At 44.6% G+C, this 22368-nt stretch overlaps 1 protein-coding gene across 2 annotated transcripts in view; it reads right to left on the bottom strand.

Moving 5' to 3' along the window:
* Positions 1-22368, bottom strand: part of TC2N (tandem C2 domains, nuclear) — a 75919-nt gene that overhangs the window by 45246 nt on the left and 8305 nt on the right. Inside the window, exons 2-3 of one of the 2 annotated variants that reach the window (XM_073578156.1) lie at positions 13217-13275; positions 6501-6623 (exon numbers count right to left, since the gene is read on the bottom strand). In XM_073578156.1, coding sequence (XP_073434257.1) covers positions 6501-6561 — 61 coding nt within the window. In that variant the 5' untranslated portion in view covers positions 6562-6623; positions 13217-13275. Of the gene's footprint in view, positions 1-6500; positions 6624-6791; positions 6851-13216; positions 13276-22368 lie in introns of those variants that run through there. The other variant, XM_073578155.1, reaches the window with a different exon arrangement.

Raw genomic sequence — 22368 nt, 5'->3', positions numbered from 1 at the left:
CCTCCGAACTCCTCTGGTTGCCTCTCTCCGATCCCCTCTGCTTTCTTCCATACCCCTCTGTTTGCCTTTCTCCGGACCCCTCTGTTTGCTTTCCTCCGGACCCCTCTGATTGCTTCTTTCGGATCCCCTCTGTTTGCTTTCCTCTGGACCCTCTGTTTGCCTTCCTCCGGACCCCTCTGTTTGCCTTCCTCCGGACCCCTCTGTTTGCCTTCCTCCGGACCCCTCTGTTTGCCTTCCTCCGGACCCCTCAGATCTGTTTTCCTTACCACATTTCTCTGACATTGGCTTAGCTCCAAGGAGGCCCCTTATATTCACATTAGATGGTCCCCCTGTCCCTCCAGAATTGGAGGGTTTGGCTGACTTTCTCAGTGTATGGAGCCTTTACTTCTGGCTAAGACGGAGTACAGTGGCAACTTCTATAAGCCATGAGCAACTTTACCTCTGAAGGTCACAGCAAATATTTAATTTACTGACAGCAAGTGCAAATCATAGGAATGCTGCATGAAATTAATTAGAAATATGTAGAACATTTAAAGAAAACCATGGTAAAGAGTTTGTCTATTTTGATTTGTCCCTGCACCTGATGATCAGGAAGGTCCTTTTATTGTGTTCTTCATCTTCAAGATTGGCAATTATCACTAGGAAAGGTCTGGAGTATCCGGCCCTTACACCTGCCTGAGAAATGAAGCTTCAGGCAGCCCCTATTATTATCAATGAATAGCCATGAAATGCATGGATGCCCCGCTGCGCCAGAACAAGAGCTGCTGTTCTCTCTACAAAAAGGAATAATGGTTTCAGAAAACACTTTTTCATGTGTCCTAACGGGCAGGTGGATATAATGGAGGGGTCCCTGTCATGCCTTTGTACACAGTGGAGGACCCCTTTAAGTTTATTTGGTTTCATAGGCTCTTATGAAAAAACCTCCCAAACAACACAGGTGTAGGTCACCCATGACGTATCCATGCGAACACATAGCTGATTATCAGTATCAAGTATTTATCAGGGCTGCTGATATTTCTTCATTTGTTAAGGGAGGATATTAGGGAGTAGCGTGGTGGCAGGTGTATGTACAGAGGACAACAGGTCCCCAGAAATATTTACTCGCAGTAATGTTTTGAATGCTTAGTTGTACTTAATAGGGGTCCTCTAGTGATTGGCAGGATGGTCCCAACAGCCCGATGTCTGACAGTAATTAGAGAGGAACAAAGTGGTTGGAATGCTACAAAAAACCCTAACCCAACATGATAAAAAAATGACCCTCTCCTGCAGAAAAGATGACAATAACTTCCAATTATCTAGTAATGTGTCATTTTTGGACTACATTTTAAGAGACAGGAGATGCTGATTAAACGTCACCCAAAATTAAGGCTGTGTGCACACGATGCAGATTTGCAGCGGTTCCGCAGCGGATTTTACCGCACAGAAACGTTGCATATCCGCATTGTGATGTACAGTAGCCTTAAAATCAATGAAAAAAAAACCGCTGTGCAGACGCTGCGGATTTTTCCGCACGGTTTTCCTGCGGTACAAAATCCGCAGCATGTTACTACTTTTGTGCGGTTTTCCATCTCCCCTGTCACCAAATCCGCAGGGGGAAAACCGCAGTGGAAAACCGCACGAAAACCACATGAAAAATGGAAGAAATCCGCAGGAAAAATGCAGGTCATTTGACCTGCGGATTTCTTCCATTCTGCGCGGAAAAATCCGCAGGGCAAAAAAGTACGTCTGCACTCAGCCTCACACTTCAGTATAAAGATACAGGTGCATCTCACAAAATTAGAATATCATCAAAAAAGTTAGTTTATTTCAGTTCTTCAATACAAAAAGTGAAATTCATATTATATAGAGTCATTACAGACAGAGTGATCTATTTCAAGTGTTTATTTCTGTTAATGCTGATGATTGTGGCTTACAGCCAATGAAAATACAAAAGTCATTATCTCAGTTGTAGTGCGGTGGCGTTCACACCGTAATGAGGCTGTGACCCAGTAAAGTTCAACTTAAATGTATTTATTGTCCAAACGATGTCCTCCGGATTGCAGCCAGGCATCAAAACAGTCCGTGTCCGAGACCTGTTACCGTGGGTGACAGCACCACCGTGTCACAGTGAGGGGGCACCAGGTGTTCGTTTCCCTTGGCTTTGTGTTGACTTCACACACAAGCATGGTGTTGCAGCTTTCAAACCAACACTGACACACCCAACCCTTTGCTGCAGGGTTTTTTAAATGGGATTTGTGGCAATGGACCACTTGTAAAAACCGGCTGGAGGGAGCGAACCGCCCCACTACCATTCTGTAGTTCACTCCAAAAATAAAATGTCACATTATGAGGTTATAGCTCTGGAACGCTTCAACGTATCCCACTAATTCTGAGTTTGTTTTTCATGACATGTTGTACTTTATGTTAATGATAAAATTTCTTCAATATGACTTGTGTTTATTTATGAAAAAAAAGGAAATTTGGCAAAAAAATTTAAAATTTTGCCATTTTCAAACTTTTAATTTTTGTACCCTTAAAGCAAAGCATGGTGTCACACAAAATAGTTAGTAAATAAAATTTCCCACATTTACCACTTTACACCAGCACAATTTTGGAAACATAATTTTTTTTTTGTTACAACGTTATAAGGGTTAAAAGTTGACCAGCAATTTCTTATTTTTCCATCATAATTTACAAAGCCATTTTTTTAGGAGCCACCTCACATTTGAAGTGAGTTTGGGCGTCAATATGACAGAAAATACCCAAAAGTGACACCATTCTAAAAACTGCACCCCTAAAGGTGCGCAAAACCACACTCAATAAGTTTATTAACCCTTCAGGTTCTTCACAAGAGTTAAAGCAATGTGGAAGGATAAAATGAACATTTTACTTTTTTCACCAAAAATTTACTTTGGACCCGAGCTTTTTTATTTTCACAAGGGTATCAGGAGAAATTGGACCACAAAATTTGTTGTGCAATTTCTCCTGGGTACGCCGATACCCCGTATTTGGGAAAAGCCACTGTTTGGGCACATGGCAGGGCCCAGAAGGGAGGGAGCACTGTTTGACTTTTTGAACGCAATATCAGCTGAAATTAATGGCGGGTGCCATGTCGCGTTTGGAGACCCCCTGATGTACCTAAACAGTGGAAACCCCCCAATTCTAACTTTAACCCTAACATAGCCCTAACACCAACACACCCCTAATCCCAACCGCAACCACAACCATAACCCCAATACAACCCTAACCCCAACACCACCATAACTCCAAGAAAACCCTAACTCCAACACCACCCAACACAACCCTAACCCTAGCCCAACTCTAACCCTAGCTCTAACCCCAATACTAACCCTAGCTCTAACCCCAACCCTAAACCTAGCTGCAAAGAATAGAAAAAATACATTTTTCTATTTTATTATTTTTAACTAACTAAGAGGGTGACAAAGGGGGGGTTGATTTACTATTAAAAAAAAAAAATTATCACTGTGAGCCTATCACAGTGATCAAAATGAACCAATAGGAAAAACCTCCTATTGTTACCGGATGCTGGCCGGCAGATCTCGGCAGGCACACTGCGCATGCGCCAACCATTTTCTTCAGAGAAAGTTACGTGAAGGGCCAGCGTACGGAGCTGGAGGATCCAGGGATGGCACAAGTACCGGGGGGCGGGGGAGGGGGCACGGGGGAGCACATTTCTCTCTCCTATGGTATGCTAGCCTCTGATGGTGAGTTTAGACTAGGCTCCCAATGAACGCCAGGTACCACTCCAGGCAGACCAACAGTCGCGCAGCAGCCTGCCCTGAAGAACAGACTAGATGCAGCAGCTGGCAGAGCTTGTATCAGGGTGCAGCAGACAGAGTTGACATCAGAGACAGAGTTTGTGTTAGAGTGCAGCTAGCAGGATTTGATTTAGAGTGCAGAAAGCAAGCAGGATTTGCTTCAGAGTGCAGCAAGTGGGATTTGTACTTAGCGTACCGTAGGCAGAATTCGTTATTAGAGTACAACAGGCAGGATTTGTACTTACACAAAATAGATGACAGAAACAGGAAGGTTGTTCAGGCACCTCCCCAGTGGAGAGGAAACAATATATACATAATGCCTCAAAACCATTAGCTGGGGAGGAAATAGCAAGTGCACGCACTGGTCCTTTAAGATGAGGGGAGCGCGCACGTGCACCCTTGGAACATAACCAGGGGCCCGGCTGAACGTGCTGCTGGGAGCGTGAGGGGGAGAGGAACCGACTGCACCACGAGTGAGTGAACTGACACGCCGGGAAGCCGGCGTGGTGCTAACACAGATCATGTCAGACGAGAGAAATTAATGGAAAATCAGACTTTTTTTTATTTCTCTGCACCATTAAAAAAGTGGCTTTGAGGAATAAATAATTAAATGTATGCACAGTAAATGCACTCAATACTTGGTCGGGGCTCCTTTTGCATCAATTACTGCATCAATGCGGCGTGGCATTGAAGAATCAGCCTGTGGCACTGCTGAGGTGTTATGGAAGCCCATGTTGCTTTGATAGCAGCCTTCAGCTCATCTGCATTGTTGGGTTTGGTGTCTCTCATCTTCTTCTTGACAATACCCTATGGGGTTAAGGTCAGGCGAGTTTGCTGCCAATCAAGCGCAGTGATACTGTTCTTTGTAAACCAGGTATTGTTACTTTTGGCAGTGTGGACAGGAGCCAAGTCCTGCTGGAGAATGAAATTTCCCTCTCCAAAAAGCTTGTCAGCAGAGGGAGCATGAAGTGCTCTAAAATTTCCTGGTAGACGGCTGCGCTGACTTTGGTCTTGATAAAACACAGTGGACCTACACCAGCAGATGTCATGGCTCCCCAAACCATCACTGATTGTGGAAACTTCACACTAGACCTCCAGCAGCTTGGATTGTGGCCTCTCCACTCTTCCTCCAGACTCTGGGACCTTGATTTCCAAATGAAATGAAAAATTTACTTTCCTCTGACAACAACACCTTGGATCACTGATCAACAGTCCAGTTCTTTTTCTCCTTGGCCCAGTAAGACGCTTCTGGCATTGTCTATTGGTCATGAGTGGCTTGACACAAGGAATGCAACACTTGTAGCCCACGTTTGTGTGTCGTGGTTCTTGAAGCAATGACTCCAGCAGCATTCCACTCCTTGTGAATCTCCTCCAAATTTTTGAATGGCCTTTTCTTAACAATCCTTTCAAGACTGCGGCTATCCCGGTTGCTTGTGCACCTTTTTCTACCACACTTTTTCCTTCCATTCAACTTTCCATTAATATGCTTGGATACAGCACTCTGTGAACAGCCAGCTTCTTTAGCAATGACCTTTTGTGGATTACCCTCCTTGTGGAGTGTGTCAGTGACTGCCTTCTGGACAACTGTCAAGTCACCAGTCTTCCCCATGATTGTGGAGCCTACCGAAACAGACTAAGGGACCTTTATAAACGCTTAGGAAGCCTTTGCAGGTGTTTTTTGTTAATTATTCTAATTTCCTGAGTTAATTACTTTTGGGTTTTCATTGGCTGTAACCCATAATCATCAACATTTACAGAAATAAACACATGAAATAGATCACTCTGTTTGTAATGACTCTATATAATATATGAGTGTCACTTTTTGTATTGAACAACTGAAATTAACTTTTTGATGATATTCTGATTTTGTGAGAAGCACCTGTACATGTTGGATGTGTGAAGTTAAACCTTTCCTAGCTTAGATACTTAGCTCAGCAGGCAGTATCGCTCATAATAGGAATTGGTACATTAACTTTACCAACAAATCCCACATTAAAGGATTAGATACTGGAGCTCAGCAGATAACATCACATACTAGGATTAAGGAAGGCAGCTCAGCTGACAGCATCACACATGATAGTATTAGATAAATGGCACAGCAGACAGTATCACACAGGAGAGGATTAGATACACGGCTCAGCAGACAGTATCACACAGGATAGGATTAGATACATGGCTCAGCTGACAGCATCACACATGATAGTATTAGATAAATGGCACAGCAGACAGTTTCACACAGGATAGGATTAGATACACGGCTCAGCAGACAGTATCACACAGGATAGGATTAGATACACGGCTCAGCAGACAGTATCACACAGGATAGGATTAGATACACGGCTCAGCAGACAGTGTCACACAGGATAGGATTAGATACACGGCTCAGCAGACAGTATCACACAGGATAGGATTAGATACACGGCTCAGCAGACAGTATCACACAGGATAGGATTAGATACACGGCTCAGCAGACAGTATCACACAGGATAGGATTAGATACACGGCTCAGCAGACAGTGTCACACAGGATAGGGTTAGATACATAGCCAAGCAGACAGTATCACACAGGATAGGATTAGATGCACAGCCCAGCAGGCAGTATCACACAGGATAGGATTAGATACACGGCTCAGCAGACAGTATCACACAGGATAGGATTAGATACACAGCCCAGCAGGCAGTATCACACAGGATAGGATTAGATGCACAGCCCAGCAGGCAGTATCACACATGATGATCGTACCGTTTTTGCCGTCAGGTTGGAAACATCCTTTGCAGCAGCTCTTGATGAACTCTGACGCCATCCTACATGTGTGAGGTTCGCTGTATCCCACCGAGCAGAGGCGAGATGGACCATCAATCAGTCCTAGAAAGCAGAGGAAGACGACATTACTGTACACCTACATCCACACGCTGCAGCTCATCCTGGCGACCTGGACAGGTGCATATAGGGGCGAGGCCATGCAGATCTGCTGCTTGAGTCACTTTTGATTTAACACTTAAAGATAAGGAAGAAAAAATGTGGAAAATTTACTGCCGAAACCCCACAGATTGGAATATTTTTGACTGCTTTGTCCTTCCAGCATCCAGCACTCTCCGCGATTAACTCTGGCAGGGGTGGACATATCATTGGTGCTGCCATACAGGGACCCAAGAGGTCAGGGGGCCACATCCACCTCCAAAGCAGGTGGAATGGTACATTATGATGAGCTATTGGACTGCAAAGTGCTCATAGACTGTTCTTGTGTCTGCTGAACTGAACACTAGTCAGTGACTGTAGCTAGCTGCACTGTATATTGGAGTTGGGATGCTGCTGCTGTCCTTCACCATGTTTTACACTGCAGCTCTACTTCCTTTGAACAGCAGCTATTATTTATCTAGCCTAATTTCATTGTTTCATTTAGTCTTTCAAAGATTTTTATTATTGCCCATCGTGACGCAAGTGATGAACACATGACTACCAGCTGTTAAAGTGAAAGGTGAGGACAGACGTAGCAGCTGTTTTGATGTTACCATTACTGTTAAGTGGAGGCAATCAGCAAGTAGTTTAATAGTCAGTGGCAGTTTTTAACATCAGTGTAGGAAAAAAAAAATTCACGAAGTTTTTTCGAATGCGCATCCCGGGCAGCGCACAGACTACGTCCTGAGGTCATCCGCTCTCTGTCTGTGTTTTTCACTATCTTGTATGGGTAATTTTCACCCAGAAATCTGATTTTTTTTTTCTTTTTTTTTTTTTTTTTTTTTACACATCACTCAGAACACAAAAAACATGGACATGCAAACGGCACTGTAGGACATGATGGGTACATGTTGTAGACGTGACTCAGACGTCTGCATGAGGCCTAATGGTAATATGTGGAATATACACTCACTGGCCACTTTATTAGGTACACCTGTCCAACTGTGTGTTAAGACTTAATTTCTAATCAGCCAATCACATGGCGGCAACTCAGTGCATTTAGGCATGTAGACATGGTCAAGACAATCTCCTGCAGTTCAAACCGAGCATCAGTATGGGGAAGAAAGGTGATTTGAGTGCCTTTGAACGTGGCATGATTGTTGGTGCCAGAAGGGCTGGTCTGAGTATTTCAGAAACTGCTGATCTACTGGGATTTTCACGCACAACCATCTCTAGGGTTTACAGAGAATGGTCCGAAAAAGAAAAAAAATCCAGTGAGCGGCAGTTCTGTGGCCGGAAATGCCATGTTGATGCCAGAGGTCAGAGGAGAATGGGCAGACTGGTTCGAGCTGATAGAAAGGCAACAGTGACTCAAATTGCCACCCGTTACAACCAAGGTAGGCAGAAGAGCATCTCTGAACGCACAGTGCGTCGAACTTTGAGGCAGATGGGCTACAGCAGCAGAAGACCACACTGGGTACCACTCCTCTCAGCTAAGAACAGGAAACTGAGGCTACAATTTGCACAAGCTCATCGAAATTGGACAGTAGAAGATTGGAAAAACGTTGCCTGGTCTGATGAGTCTCGATTTCTGCTGCGACATTCGGATGGTAGGGTCAGAATTTGGCGTAAACAACATGAAAGCATGGATCCATCCTGCCTTGTATCAACGGTTCAGGCTGGTGGTGGTGGTGTCATGGTGTGGGGAATTTTTTCTGGGCACTCTTTGGGCCCCTTGGTACCAATTGAGCATCGTTGCAACGCCACAGCCTACCTGAGTATTGTTGCTGACCATGTCCATCCCTTTATGACCACAATGTACCCAACATCTGATGGCTACTTTCAGCAGGATAATGCGCCATGTCATAAAGCTCGAATCATCTCAGATTGGTTTCTTGAACATGACAATGAGTTTACTGTACTCAAATGGCCTCCTCAGTCACCAGATCTCAATCCAATAGAGCATCTTTGGGATGTGGTGGAACGGGAGATTCGCATCAGGGATGTGCAGCCGACAAATCTGCGCCAACTGTGTGATGCCATCATGTCAATATGGTCCAAAATCTCTGAGGAATGCTTCCAGCACCTTGTTGAATCTCTGCCACGAAGAATTGAGGCAGTTCTGAAGGCAAAAGGGGGTCCAACCCCTTACTAGCATGGTGTACCTAATAAAGTGGCCAGTGAGTGTATATCTGGTTGCCACGTCCATGAGATTTATTGGAAGTTCAGTACAATACAGAGAGAAGAATAACACTCATCATGAGAACTGGCTCACCATATCCTCCTGTCAGAAGCATTTGTTTTTGTTCTTCTCATTATTATGACAGCAATACAAGACGATACTTTACAAACTGCAAAAAGGTGTCCGTGTACAGCACCTCGCTCAGGGTGCGGTTTTGAGTTGCTGTTACAAGTAAAACGTAAAAAGTGTAAAAAAAAAAAAAAATAAATAATGTGTAAGACATTATCCCCAGGATAGCTTGCATAGAATCATAGAATCGTAGAGTTGGAAGGGACCTCCTGGGCCATCTGGTCCAACCCCCTGCTCAAAGCATCTTTGGGAAAACACTAATTGCAGTTGTTTGAGCCTAACTTGGATCCACTTCGGGTCTACTTTTGCCAGCGCAGTAGACCGTATCATACAGGAGAGGATTAGATACACAGCTCAGCAGACAGTATCACATATGGTAGGATTAGATACACAGCTCAGCAGACAGTATCACACAGGATGGGATTAGATACACGGCTCAGCAGACAGTATCACATATGGTAGGATTAGATACACGGCTCAGCAGACCGTACCACACAGGATGGGATTAGATACACAGCTCAGCAGACAGTATCCCACAGGAGAGGATTAGATACACGTCTCAGCAGACAGTATCACACAGAATAGGAATAGATACACGGCTCAGCAGACGGTATCACACAGGATAGGATTAGATACACGGCTCAGCAGACAGTATCACACAGGATAGGATTAGATACACGGCTCAGCAGACAGTATCACACAGGATAGGATTAGATACACGGCTCAGCAGACAGTATCACACAGGATAGGATTAGATACACGGCTCAGCAGACAGTATCACACAAGACAGGATTAGATACACGGCTCAGCAGACAGTATCACATATGGTAGGATTAGATACACGGCTCAGCAGACAGTATCACATATGGTAGGATTAGATACACGGCTCAGCAGACAGTATCACACAGGATAGGATTAGATACACGGCTCAGCAGACAGTATCACACAAGACAGGATTAGATACACGGCTCAGCAGACAGTATCACACAAGACAGGATTAGATACACGGCTCAGCAGACAGTATCACACAGGATAGGATTAGATACACGGCTCAGCAGACAGTATCACACAGGATAGGATTAGATACACGGCTCAGCAGACAGTATCACACAGGATAGGATTAGATACAAGGCTCAGCAGACAGTATTACACAAGACAGGATTAGATACACGGCTCAGCAGTCAGTATCACCCAGGATAGGATCAGATACACGGCTCAGCAGTCAGTATCACACAGGAGAAGATTAGATACACGGCTCAGCAGTCAGTATCACCCAGGATAGGATCAGATACACGGCTCAGCAGACAGAATCACAAAGGATAGGAGATTAGATACACAGCTCAGCAGACAATATCACACAGGAGAGGATAGTATACGATGAGGACTGTACTGCATTATATACTGATTTTCTGCCGTATGTCTTTTTTTATATAGTCTTTTCTTCTGATGCAATATGACCTTATCAGCCCGGGAACTTTTACAGACCTCGCACATGGTCATCTAATACTTAAATACAATCTCTGCCAAAATATACACCTTTATCTCAGTAAACTTCACCCCCCTCCCCCCCATGGAAATTCTGTGCTGTAAAAATCAGCAAAATTCCAAAACAAAACCTGTGATAAGTGGCCCCGATAACCCCCCATTTACAGAGAAATCCACCTTATAGAGCTAAAAATACCCATTTTCAAGGAAATAACTGATCGCATGAGAGTGAAGAATGATGCAAGAGAAACACGGATCTTACAGAAAATCAGAAGTGAAAACGTAATCGCTACTGACCAACAAATATCATTCACTGTCATAGTAATGGCAGCAGTGCATGAAAGTCTCACCAGTTTTTTATTAAATAGGTAATAAATGTATGTTCTCTGAGACCTCCAGTGAGCACGGGAATGGTGGCATCACGTATGTGCACCACTGCTTCCATAGACGCTTTGAAAATACATACATACTTGGTGGTATAACTATAGTCGGTACAGGGGTCTTAAAATCTTAAAAGGGCTCAATGGCCCATAAGAGAAAACGAAAAGTAATAGTAGCCCGTGAAGGATGGGGGCCATTTGGAGACTTAGTATTGTTGCCCAGAAGCTTCAAGTGTGTACTACTACTCTGCACGCAGGGGACTTTGGGACCTCAATTGCTATGATATGATCTCTGTGGACAGACCTGGAGAGATTTCCTTATTTATCACCCATCGTGTAGGTCTGTTAACTCTTTCCCTAATCGCTGCATATTGAGCACAGAAAAACTCTCATTTGTCAGATCCATCTCCAGCAAGAATTCAGCTTTTCTAGTCTGTCCTAAGAAAAGAAGAACTGAATTTAATGCAGGAGATGGTGCCCAACAAATATTGGACACAAATGGTGCCAGATGGATCCCACCAGAAAAAAGCAAAACAGTACAGCACGTGATATTTTGTAGTAGGATGATGGCAACCATGGTGGAAAACCAACAGTGCCCACTCTAGTTAATGGAGTGTATTGGGGGCCATTTGTGATTGAGCTTATGATGGAGATGAATCCAACAAATGAGAGACACAAATGTTAGTCCACAGATCCCATTGACTATACTGGGGTCTGTCAGTTTTCTGTCACGGTTGCCATCAACTTACTAGAAGATATCGCTTGCTTCACTAGATGAATAAACATGACAGATTCAGAATCAGCATCTTTTTGGCTGTAAACAAGAATTGGAGTCAACAGAAAATAATATTTAGGGGCTGATTCATCTTTTTCTTTTGCATCTTTCCTTCTGGGGTAAAAATTATTCTAAAATGACTTTTTCTTGCAGATTATTCATTATTTCATTTGCGCATTTTTATAAGTTAACCTAACTTGGTTTGGATTTGGCATCATAGGCGCAGTTTTTGTTATCTAGATGTTTAAAGCTAATTCATCATTTGCAACGTTTCAAAATGTTGCAAATTTTTTATTTTTTACCATTATCTTACTCTAGTCCCCTGGTGGAGAACGGAATCTATTTTTTTTTTCTTTGCACAGTTTAAGACTAACACGTAACATATTAATGGTTAGGCCAGGGTCACACTTGCGAGTGGAATGTGAGAACCTTGCGCGAGTCTCTCGCCTCAATACCCGGCACTGCCACCGTCACTCGGGACCGGAGTGTGCGGCTCCATGTATTTCTATGCAGCTGAGCTATGCAAGTGTGACCCTGGCTTTATAGAAAGGATTGTCGACTTTTTTTTACACTGGAGGTATTAAAAAACCACTAGTGTTAAAAAGAAAAATTAGCATGCTTGAATTTGACCCAATTTACCAAACAATTGTGGACCTATATTTTGAGAAGTCTGGTGCAAAATCCAACAGGACGAAAAAGAAAAGAGAAAAAAATGCAAATGATTAATCGAGATTAATTGAAAGTTTATCCACCTCCTCTATTCTATCAGTTCGTGAAAATCAGACTGCACTTGGATGTCATCCGAGTGCAAACCAATGTTTTCCACGGACCCATAGACTTGAATGGCTGAGCACAATCCGAATATCTGAGACAACTCCTGCATTGGACATGGTGACAACATGGTGACAACAATGGATAGCACTTGTCTGATTTTTCTGATCCCCTTAGGTGAACTCACTTGCAGAACAGGCTACTTAGCGCTGGGAATTGTCGGGGCTAGAAAGCTTATAACAAACCCTCAGCTGGACCTATTTTCAACCTCTAGATATAAAGAAGAGATAGCAGTAGTCACTGGCCGCAAGCAGAGATTATACAAATGAGAACTGAAAACATTGTATGTAAGAAGGTTCTGTGCTTTGATTGTTAACAGAGGTATAGGATATAAAGGGATAAATGGCCTTCAAGCCTTCAATCCATGATATTAGTTATGAATCCATCTTCGGGCCAGGTTTGTAAATCCCGGCCCTAATTATCCAGCGTGGATTTACAGATAACACACCATTATATTTCTTTGAACATCATGTACTTTTTATTATTTAGAAATGTCAATTCTTTAGTTTAATTGTAATTAAAATCTGTATTTACCCCAAGCTTAAATCCAAGTGCGAGAGTCGCCATAGTAGGACAAGCAGTTGCTAATTGCACCGTCGGCGCTGTATTTCTCTAGGGCGATGGTATAATCTATAACCACTAATGAGGGGCGATAGAAGTCGGGTACTCCGTGTAATAGTGACAGAATGGAAAATTTGTGAAGTTTTTATACCTATTTGGCATTCAGATACATTCCATACAGTATAATGTAAGAAAAAACTTGTAATATGTAACATACCAGTATCCCTGTCACACGAGTCCGTCACCAGCGCCAGTGCTGACGAGAAGTGTCCATCCCTGCAATTGGAGTGAGATCTGTGTTAATATGGCACTGTTGTGCTGTCCTCACACGGGACATATCCTCCTCCTCCCCCAGGCTTTGTACATCTCTGTGTGATGTAAGGTGACCTCCTTCCCGTCAGATCTCACCATTCCCCCTCCCAAATCTGGGATATGGCGTTAAGAGGGACTCTGATCCCACATGGCATAAGACAAGCAATACCAACTGCCTGCAAGTGATTGTTTGCCTATGGTAAAACCTATACTTCCATAGTGGACTTCTGCCATCAGAAAAGCTTTTTTTCCCAAAGTAGCAGGTGCAAAAATAGTAAGGCAAGAGAGCAGTACAGAATTCATCATCACCATGGCTTCCCTTTAAGGACTCGTTCACATTTCCATTTGCACATTCTGTTCAGAGAAACCAAAGCATAGGGGCCTCAATGATTATTATGGTGGTCCGTTTGGTGTCAGTTTCTAGAATGGAAGAAAAAGTTCTAATTACTGACACAAAGCAGAACTCAAACAGTTCCATAATAATCAGTGGGGCCCCTCTGCTTCCATTTGCAATGCCTAGGATCAGTTTTGCACTTGAGAACTGTTTCTCTAAATGGAATATTCTAGAAGGAGTCCTGGATGCAGGACTTTCTCTTCAATATAAAAAGAAACAACAGACGGACCACATATACATCAATGGGAACTCGTCCTATTCAAGATGCATAGACGATCAGAGGAACTGAACATGCACATACATTTTGGCAGGGTCAAGAGAGAGAACTGTTGTCCAAACAATTATTTGGCCAGTGTCTGATACCGTTTGAGAAAATTACTAAAAAAAAAAAAAAAGCCTCCTGACAGGATGCTATTCTAATATATTTTAGGACCCTTTGCAGCAATCAATATTCTTAAGAAATAGTAAAATGCCAACGTCGGCTGCACATCATGTAAAGTGGAACATGCTGCCGTTTGTATTCTGTATGGCGACAGAATGGCTATATTAACAATCATATGTCCCATACAACATGCAGGGCCCCAGGTATAAAGTCTGTAAACCAACGACAATCATTTTATTACATTTTTGATCAGTGCCCATTATGGACCAAAATCTACCTTTGTATTCGTAGCTTTCAGGAATTGCTATTCATTCAGTGACCATCATTTTGTTGCATTTTGTTTCCAAAGGGACTATATTAATTGTGTCCTGAATCCATAAATTGCAGACGCTGCGCAGCATCATAACAAAGGGTGCGACCGCTGCTTCCAAGCCGGGTTCTTTGATATCCTAATGTCCTGGGTGTCTGTATTTTGGTTGATGAAAAGTTTTACGACTCTTTGTAAAGCATCACAGCACAGACTAGATGGGGCGGAGGTTGACATAGTAGTGGTGTGTGGTCAGAAATACAATTTTATTCCACTAACACTGTGTTGCAAAGGTTTTGTCCCTCGGGCAATTTTGAGAGTTCCTGATAGATTTTGTCATGCTGATTTCAGCAATGACTTCAGATTTTTCCTATCATGTAATTTTTTTGAGAAATGATACGAAACATTATAATATTCTGTTATAATTCTAAAACTCATATATGAACTTTTTCTGAAACAGTATATTCTGAATTTTCCACTGAAATAACATAAATCGCTGATCTACACATATGCAAGCACTTATTATGCGAATTCCGTGCAGGCACAGTCAATCATTCGACTGACAGTGTACGGAGCACACCACATCTCCTGGGCAGGGGAGGAATCAAAAGACAATACTGACATACTTAGAGCATGGCTGAATGGATCACTACCTTCAATGCCGTTCGCTGTCCCAATGATATGGAGAGAGCAGAGAGATCATGTAACAGATTGCTACTTCTGCCTTACAAATGAAATTGTCAAAGAGGCAGGCAGAAATATTGGGATCAAGACTACAAGAACGGAATCTCTTATTACCAGGAACAAGAATTTCTGTTTTTCGCAGTCAAGAAGACCTTAATTAATTTTTCAACCATGTCGACAGTTTAACCTTTTGCATCGACGTCTTGACTTTGTTTGGTGCTCTTGGATGCGAACATGACCTGAAGGAATGGCGACTGTTCATTGACTCGTCAGTTTTAAGTCTGAAGGCTGTTTTACAACACAACGGAAACATCTATCCTTCTATACCTATTGAACATGCTGTACACATGAAAGAAACATGAGAATATGGAGTTACTGTTGACCCACATTAATTATAGAAATTATAACTGGAACATATGTGGTGATCTAAAAGTTGTTGCACTTCTTCTTGGACTGCAGCTTTGATATACCAAGTATTGTTTTATTTGTGAGTGGGACAGTCGCGCATGAGAAATGTGCTATTTCAGAAAGGACTGGCCACTCCACGAAAACCTGTTTGCTGGACAAAAGAATGTTAAACATAATCCTCTCGTTGATCCAGCAAAGATATTTCTCTTTCCTTTGCATATTAAACTTGGGCTTATGAAGAATTTTGTCAAAGCAATGAACAAAGAATCGGAAGCCTTTTCTTACTTGCGACAGAAATTTCCAAGAATAAGTGATGCAAAGATTAAAGAAGGTATTTTTATTGGCCCACAGATCAGAGATATAATGAATGACAGTAGCTTTGATGGTCTTTTGCAAGGTGCTGAACAAGTGGCATGGAGAGCCTTTAAAGATATGACCTTGAACTTCATTGTCAGCAGCAGGGCACCGAACTTTGAACAACTCGTGGACAACATGCTCACAGCATATCATTTGATGAAATGCAATATGTCACTAAAAATGTATTTTCTACATTCTCACTTGGAATTTTTTCCAGCCAATCTTGGTGCCGTTAGCGATGATCACGGTGAAAGATTTCACCAAGACATTGCACTGATGGAGAAAAGGTACCAGGGAAAGTGGAGTACATCAATGCTAGCTGACTACTGCTGGAATCTTATTTGAGAAGCATCTGACACGGATTATAAACGAAAGTCATCTGCAAAACATTTTTGAACAATTGCTTTTGCTACTGACATTGATGCACATGTATGTAGTGTCTCGGACGTCATAATGTAGACTATAAGCTGTTGTTTCTTAACCCCTTACCGCCAGCTGACGGAATAGTACGTGGGCTGGCAGTATCCAGGAGTGGGGAACTCCAGGCCCCTGGGCCATTTTTGGCCCTCGATGACCTTTAAATCGGCCCCCGGGCAGATTCGCAGGGACCACAGTACTTTGGCAGGGAGTTATATTTTGATTGCCACCAGTTCATTAATTTCTTCTTCCTCAGTGAGCACACACATGCAGTGTTCACTACTGAACACTGAAGGGCATGCAATGAAAGATTACATCCTGACACCAGTGCCAGAGTCAGGATGTACTTTGTGGGCGGAGTTTGTACGGCCCCCGAAGGATGGTATAAATATCCAAATGGCCCTTGGCAGAAAAACAATAACCCACCCCTGCAGTATCCTCTGCTTTGAGGTGGGCTCCGGCGGTGAGCCCACCTCAAAGCTGCAACATGTCAGCTGTTTTTAACAGCTCACATGTACCTGCAACAGGCGCGAGTGGAATCACGATCCACCCGCACCTATTAAGTCGTTAAATGCCGCTGTCAAACTCTGACAGCGGGCATTTAAATGCACTTCCGGACGCCGGTCCAGAAATATGCACAGCGACGACCACTGACACGTTATTGGGGGTCATCGCTGCATTGCCGAAACAAGCCAGAGGTCTCCTAGATACCTCAAAGCAAGCCTGTAATTCTGCTGCATAGAGGTGATCTGAGCATCACCTCTATGTAGCAGAGGTGATCGCGCTATGGCAGCTTCTAGCCTCCTATGGAGGCTATTGAAGCATGCCAAAAGTAAAAAAAAAAAAAGTGTTTAAAAATATAATAAAAACATAAAAGTTCAAATCACCCCCTTTTCGCCCCAATCAAAATAAAACAATAAAAAAATCAAACCTACACATATGTGGTATCGCCGCATTCAGAATCGCCCAATCTATCAATAAAAAAAAAAATTAACCTCATCGCTAAACGGCGTAGCGATAAAAAAAATCAAAACGCCAGAATTACTTTTTTTGGTCACCGCAACATTGCATTAAAATGCAATAACGGGCAATCAAAAGAACATATTTGCACAAATATGGTATCACTAAAAACGTCAGCTCGTCCTGCAAAAATTAAGCCCTCACACGGCCATATTGATGGAAAAATAAAAAAGTTATGGCTCTGGAAAGAAGGGGAGGGAAAAACGAAAAAGAAAAAAAAAAAAAAATCGAAAAAAGCTCCAGTCATGAAGGGGTTAAAAATCTCACGTGATACAGACTTTTGGAGCACATATTGGTGTTCAGCATATCAAAATCTATACGATACAATAACATTTTCTCAGGGGACAAGAACTTCCCTGAAATTTGTTGCGCAGTGTAATTTGGTCAAATGTATCAGGAGCTGCCTGGGGAGATATCAGTGATGAGGAGAGGTACAGACAGGTTAACGTAGGCGAAATGTTATAATGGTGGGAAACTATGGCTTATTACCATGGAGGTGGAGTAGCGAATAGGAGACCTACCTTGTGACAGATTGGGCTGATGAATACTGGCGGCCCTGGAGGTCCAGCTCTGGCAGATGGCACCCAAGTCAAAACTTGGGGTAGGAGAGCCCCAGCGCATTGAGTGTCGTGCCGCGATTCGGCCAGGCTTCGTGTATGATGCATGACAGTTGTTAAATAAAAAGCCACAACATGTTTTTTTTGTCATAAAATATTGTTTTTGTGGTTATTTAGGAATGGTGGTGGTGGGGGGGACAAAAAAAGACTAGCTGGGTGACCATCTTCATAACTTATGCATTATGCTGCTCCTCTGATATTTTTCCTTGAAATCCTATGAATAAATTAAAAGTTGTGTGTTACATCTTTGGGTGTGTCCCTTAGTAAAGGGAAATAGTAACGCCCAGTTATCACTAAATTCATGACATTTTCAGGAAGAAAAACTGAGCAATGCAGAGTTTAAAAAAAATCCTATTCCTCCAGATACGTCCTGTGTCTGGCGGTTCTGCACACGTGATCGGGTCAGCTATTCTGTAATTGCGCCATTTACATTGGATTCCCCACGTGTCACATCTCTGCCGTCTGCTGCATCCACAGGCGACGTATAAAGATGCCACAGATGTCCCAGCTCCAGTGGTAAACGCACAAGTCCTACAGGAAACCAGTGATCTGCTGGTGAGCTGCCCAGGCACGTACATGTCAATACATTGTATAAACAGAACACGCCAGCAAATGTATCCAATGTACAGTATATCCTGAGCTCTGAGCACCACCTGCAGAAGTATGTACACCCCCTGTGATCATGGGGCAAACATCTTGTGCCATTCTCCCGACCCTCAATTGTTGACTGAGAGAGGATGTCAGTAGCACCGATTATTGACCTCCAGGTCACTGCGGTTCACACCGCCGTGTAATCCTGGTATTTATATTGCACCACTATAGTGGCAATTTATAATTTCCGGCGTCATCTGGTGATTGCCGGCAGCTTCCATTTCCTTGTATTATAGAGACGTAGTGATCATATTCCTTTCATATCTAAATCTCTGAACAAATATTATTGTTCTTTGACTGTGTAAATATATATTGGCATCCAACATGGTGGCAATCCCTGCCCATTGCCACTCAGACCAAACCCACAACACTAGAGGGACATCAGAAAATCAACCCCTTACATGTGTGATTTCACTGGACCTGATCTCAGAATAAATGGTTGTCTTTCCTGTGTTATCTGAAAATTCTGTGCGTTTCTTGGTGACTGTGTGCGTGTATGGACCTATGTGTGTGTGTGTGTGCGGGGGTCTGCCATGGCTGTGCGGGGGGAGGGGTGTGCAGACATCGTCCTGTAGAAACCGGTGGCAGGCTGGGGCGGAGGGTAGCGTGCTGTGGTATTTAGGTGGTGTGGCTAGTAGGCGGCGGAGGTGTGCTGTACTCACAAGAATGGGGGGTGACCCGCTTCTTGACGTCGACAGGCACGAGACAGAAGCAGGAATTGTATTCAACAGGTTTGCTTTTATTGGCCGCCCTCACGATGACCAGAACAAAACACGACAGATGTTTCACACTGTTATCCTCCTGCAGGCAGGCCCGGGTACCTTCACTTGTACACTTTCTCCATCAGGCGTACTTCGTGGCTTTATCCGCTGTGGCTGCCCTAGGCCAATCCACCACGGCGTTTCAACTTACAAAGTCCACCAATAATCCAGGTCCTCACAGGCCGTCTCTGCCTGTGACCAATGTCCTATAGGGTCACCCCCGTGACCATTTCCACTGTCCAAAGTCTCTGAGGGGTCTCCTTTGTGTGACAGACTCTCCTAACCTGTGAGCTCCCCTGGCTGACTAAAGCTTCTGGAAGCTTACCTCAGTATTTATTCAAACAGACCAGGTAGCCCCACCCTCTGTCACCTGACAGTCTCCTCTGCCCAATCAGAGTCACCTTGACCTCTGGCATTTATGTAACACTCAATTGACAGTTACATAATCACTGCCATCGGCGCTCTCCAGTGACCTCTGATGGGCAGACTGCCACATGACACCTGCTGTCAAACTGTCTGTCTCCTATCACTGACAGAACCGTACCCAGCTCAACCTCCCCACATTCCCCCTTCTTTTGCCCATTGTCGTCCTCGACAATTGCGTCCCGAGGATGAAAGTGGTGTCAGTATCTGGTACTGACATGGTCGTCACCTGGGTAACACATACCTCTCTGTCACACAGACCCTCAGTCACACAAACTCCTGTGTCACACAACTCTTGGTCACACAGAACCTCTTGTCACACAGACTTCTCTTACTCAGGCACCCAGTCCATTTTGTCTTCTCTCTGTCCTGTCATCCTTTCAGCTTAACATTGTCAGGGTCGGCATATTTCACGTACCTGGGACCTGCTGAATACACATTTTCATTTTTCAAATAACATTTCTAACTCACTACACGTATTACACATAGCTTCGACATACATTACTTTTTGATGGGTACAGCATTTACCCTCTTTGCAACATTCTACATTAAGTACCATACTATGCTTAAATTACTCACTAGTTTTGTTACCTATATCTACCAGTATCATTATGCAAAGCATTTTTTTTTTTAAATAAAGCATAACATCTTTAAATTTTTAACAAACAAGGACACTAGTGCTCCCCCTTCCTTTGAGGAGAGCACTCCCCCCGTATGCATCCCCGCTACACCAAAAATGGGCACTTATTACCCAATTGAGGACTTCGAACTGTCCCCAGGTCGTGCAACGGCGCACGACAGTCCCCGGCAGTCCATTTAGTAGGATACTCCGGGCCACCTCCTGGAAGCCGATGTTTTGCCAATTAGCAGGGAACTCCACAACCGTGAAGTCCCTGGGATGCTTGAAATATTCTGGGCCTCGAGTGTCCCTGATGCCCGAGACCCAGGAGTCCTTGTCTCTTTCTGTGGAGGCTCATACCCCTCAGGGTAGGTGATGACCGCTACCGCATAGCAGCCGCATGGGCAGTATTCGTTGTAATAGGAGACCGGGTCTCCCTCCCGCAGAGCCCGTCCATGTCTGATGGGGGTCACATTGAGGTAGTATTTGTGGCCGGTGGCGAGGTCCCAGATGAACCCGTAGCCTTTAGCGGTGTTAGCATGTACAAGCCGCCCATTTGATTGAGGGGTAGTCATGGCGGCCTCTCCTTCCTTATGTAGCAGTGCCCATACCTCCTGCTCTCTGGCCTTTTTCTTTGCAATTATCTCCGCCACCCAAGCGGAGGGTCCAGTGTAGGCCGCAGAGTCCGGTGGGCGGGCCGCGGTCGAGGTCATGGGCGAGGCAGAAGCGGCCACAGGCTCCAGTGTCGTATAGGCCGCAGCCGGCTTTGGCAGCGACGTTGGCGCGGCCGCAGGGGAGGCCACAGCTGGAACCAAGGTCTCCACGGGCGGGGCCACAGATGAGGCAGCGGCCGCGCTCTCTGGTATTGCAGACATTGCAACCGTAAGTCCGGTTTCAGTTGGGACCGGGAGCGTGGCTGATACAGCGGCCGTCAGTCTGGCAGGGGACACACCGTCATCCGGAACAGCCGGCATCACAGCACAAGGCGTCAGGCGGGGAGGCTGAGGGCCAGTGTCGGGACCCCGTGCTCTGTCCGATGCTGGGAGCGTAGAAATCAGGTTGGGCTGGAATGCTGCAGGCGGGACCGTGGGCACGCTCACCTTTACAGCCACCGCTGCTCCCTGCAGACTTTCCCATTGCTCCATTCTTATCCATGAGTCTTCACCCCGCCGTCCGGCAGGGCCGGCCTCCAGGCCCGACAGCTCCACAGGGAAACTCCCTGGGCAGGTTTCCAAATTTTGAAACATGAGGGTGCAGTTCTCTTCCAACGAACACCACTCCCTCCAGGGGCGGATGCTATAAAGCCCCGAGCCATCCAGAACAAACAGCAGTGTCCGTGCCTGTTGCTTTGGGCCCCAAATCACCACAGTCATTTTTTAACAGTCAGCAATCTACAGTCCAGTTCTCCAAATTGTAATCCACAGGGAACAAGACAAAGCAGTACTTCACCCCACACAGCTTGGGGCGTTTGCTCCTTGGTGGCAGGCCTGCCGCTGAAGATGTTGTATTGGCGGCGATGGATCCTGCTGACTACTCCAAATGTAGAAACCGGTGGCAGGCTGGGGCGGAGGGTAGCGTGCTGTGGTATTTAGGTGGTGTGGCTGGTAGGCGGCGGAGGTGTGCTGTACTCACAGGAATGGAGGGTGACCCGCTTCTTGACGTCGACAGGCACGAGACAGAGGCAGGAATTATATTCAACAGGATTGCTTTTATTGGCCGACCTCACGACGACCAGAACAAAACACGACAGATGTTTCACACTGTTATCCTCCTGCAGGCAGGCCCGGGTACCTTCACTTGTACACTTTCTCCATCAGGCGTACTTCGTGGCTTTATCCGCCGTGGCTGTCCTAGGCCAATCCACCACGGCGTTTCAACTTACAAAGCCCACCAATAATCCAGGTCCTCAAAGGCCGTCTCTGCCTGTGACCAATGTCCTATAGGGTCACCCCCGTGACCATTTCCACTGTCCAAAGTCTCTGAGGGGTCTCCTTTGTGTGACAGACTCTCCTAACCT

The sequence above is a fragment of the Dendrobates tinctorius genome, unplaced genomic scaffold (genome assembly GCF_039654945.1).
Source record: "Dendrobates tinctorius isolate UK_male_01 unplaced genomic scaffold, ASM3965494v1 ptg000058l, whole genome shotgun sequence".
NCBI lineage: Eukaryota > Metazoa > Chordata > Amphibia > Anura > Dendrobatidae > Dendrobates > Dendrobates tinctorius.
The sequence above is the reverse complement of the archived record's forward strand: the minus strand, read 5'-3'. Positions and strand labels throughout refer to the sequence as shown.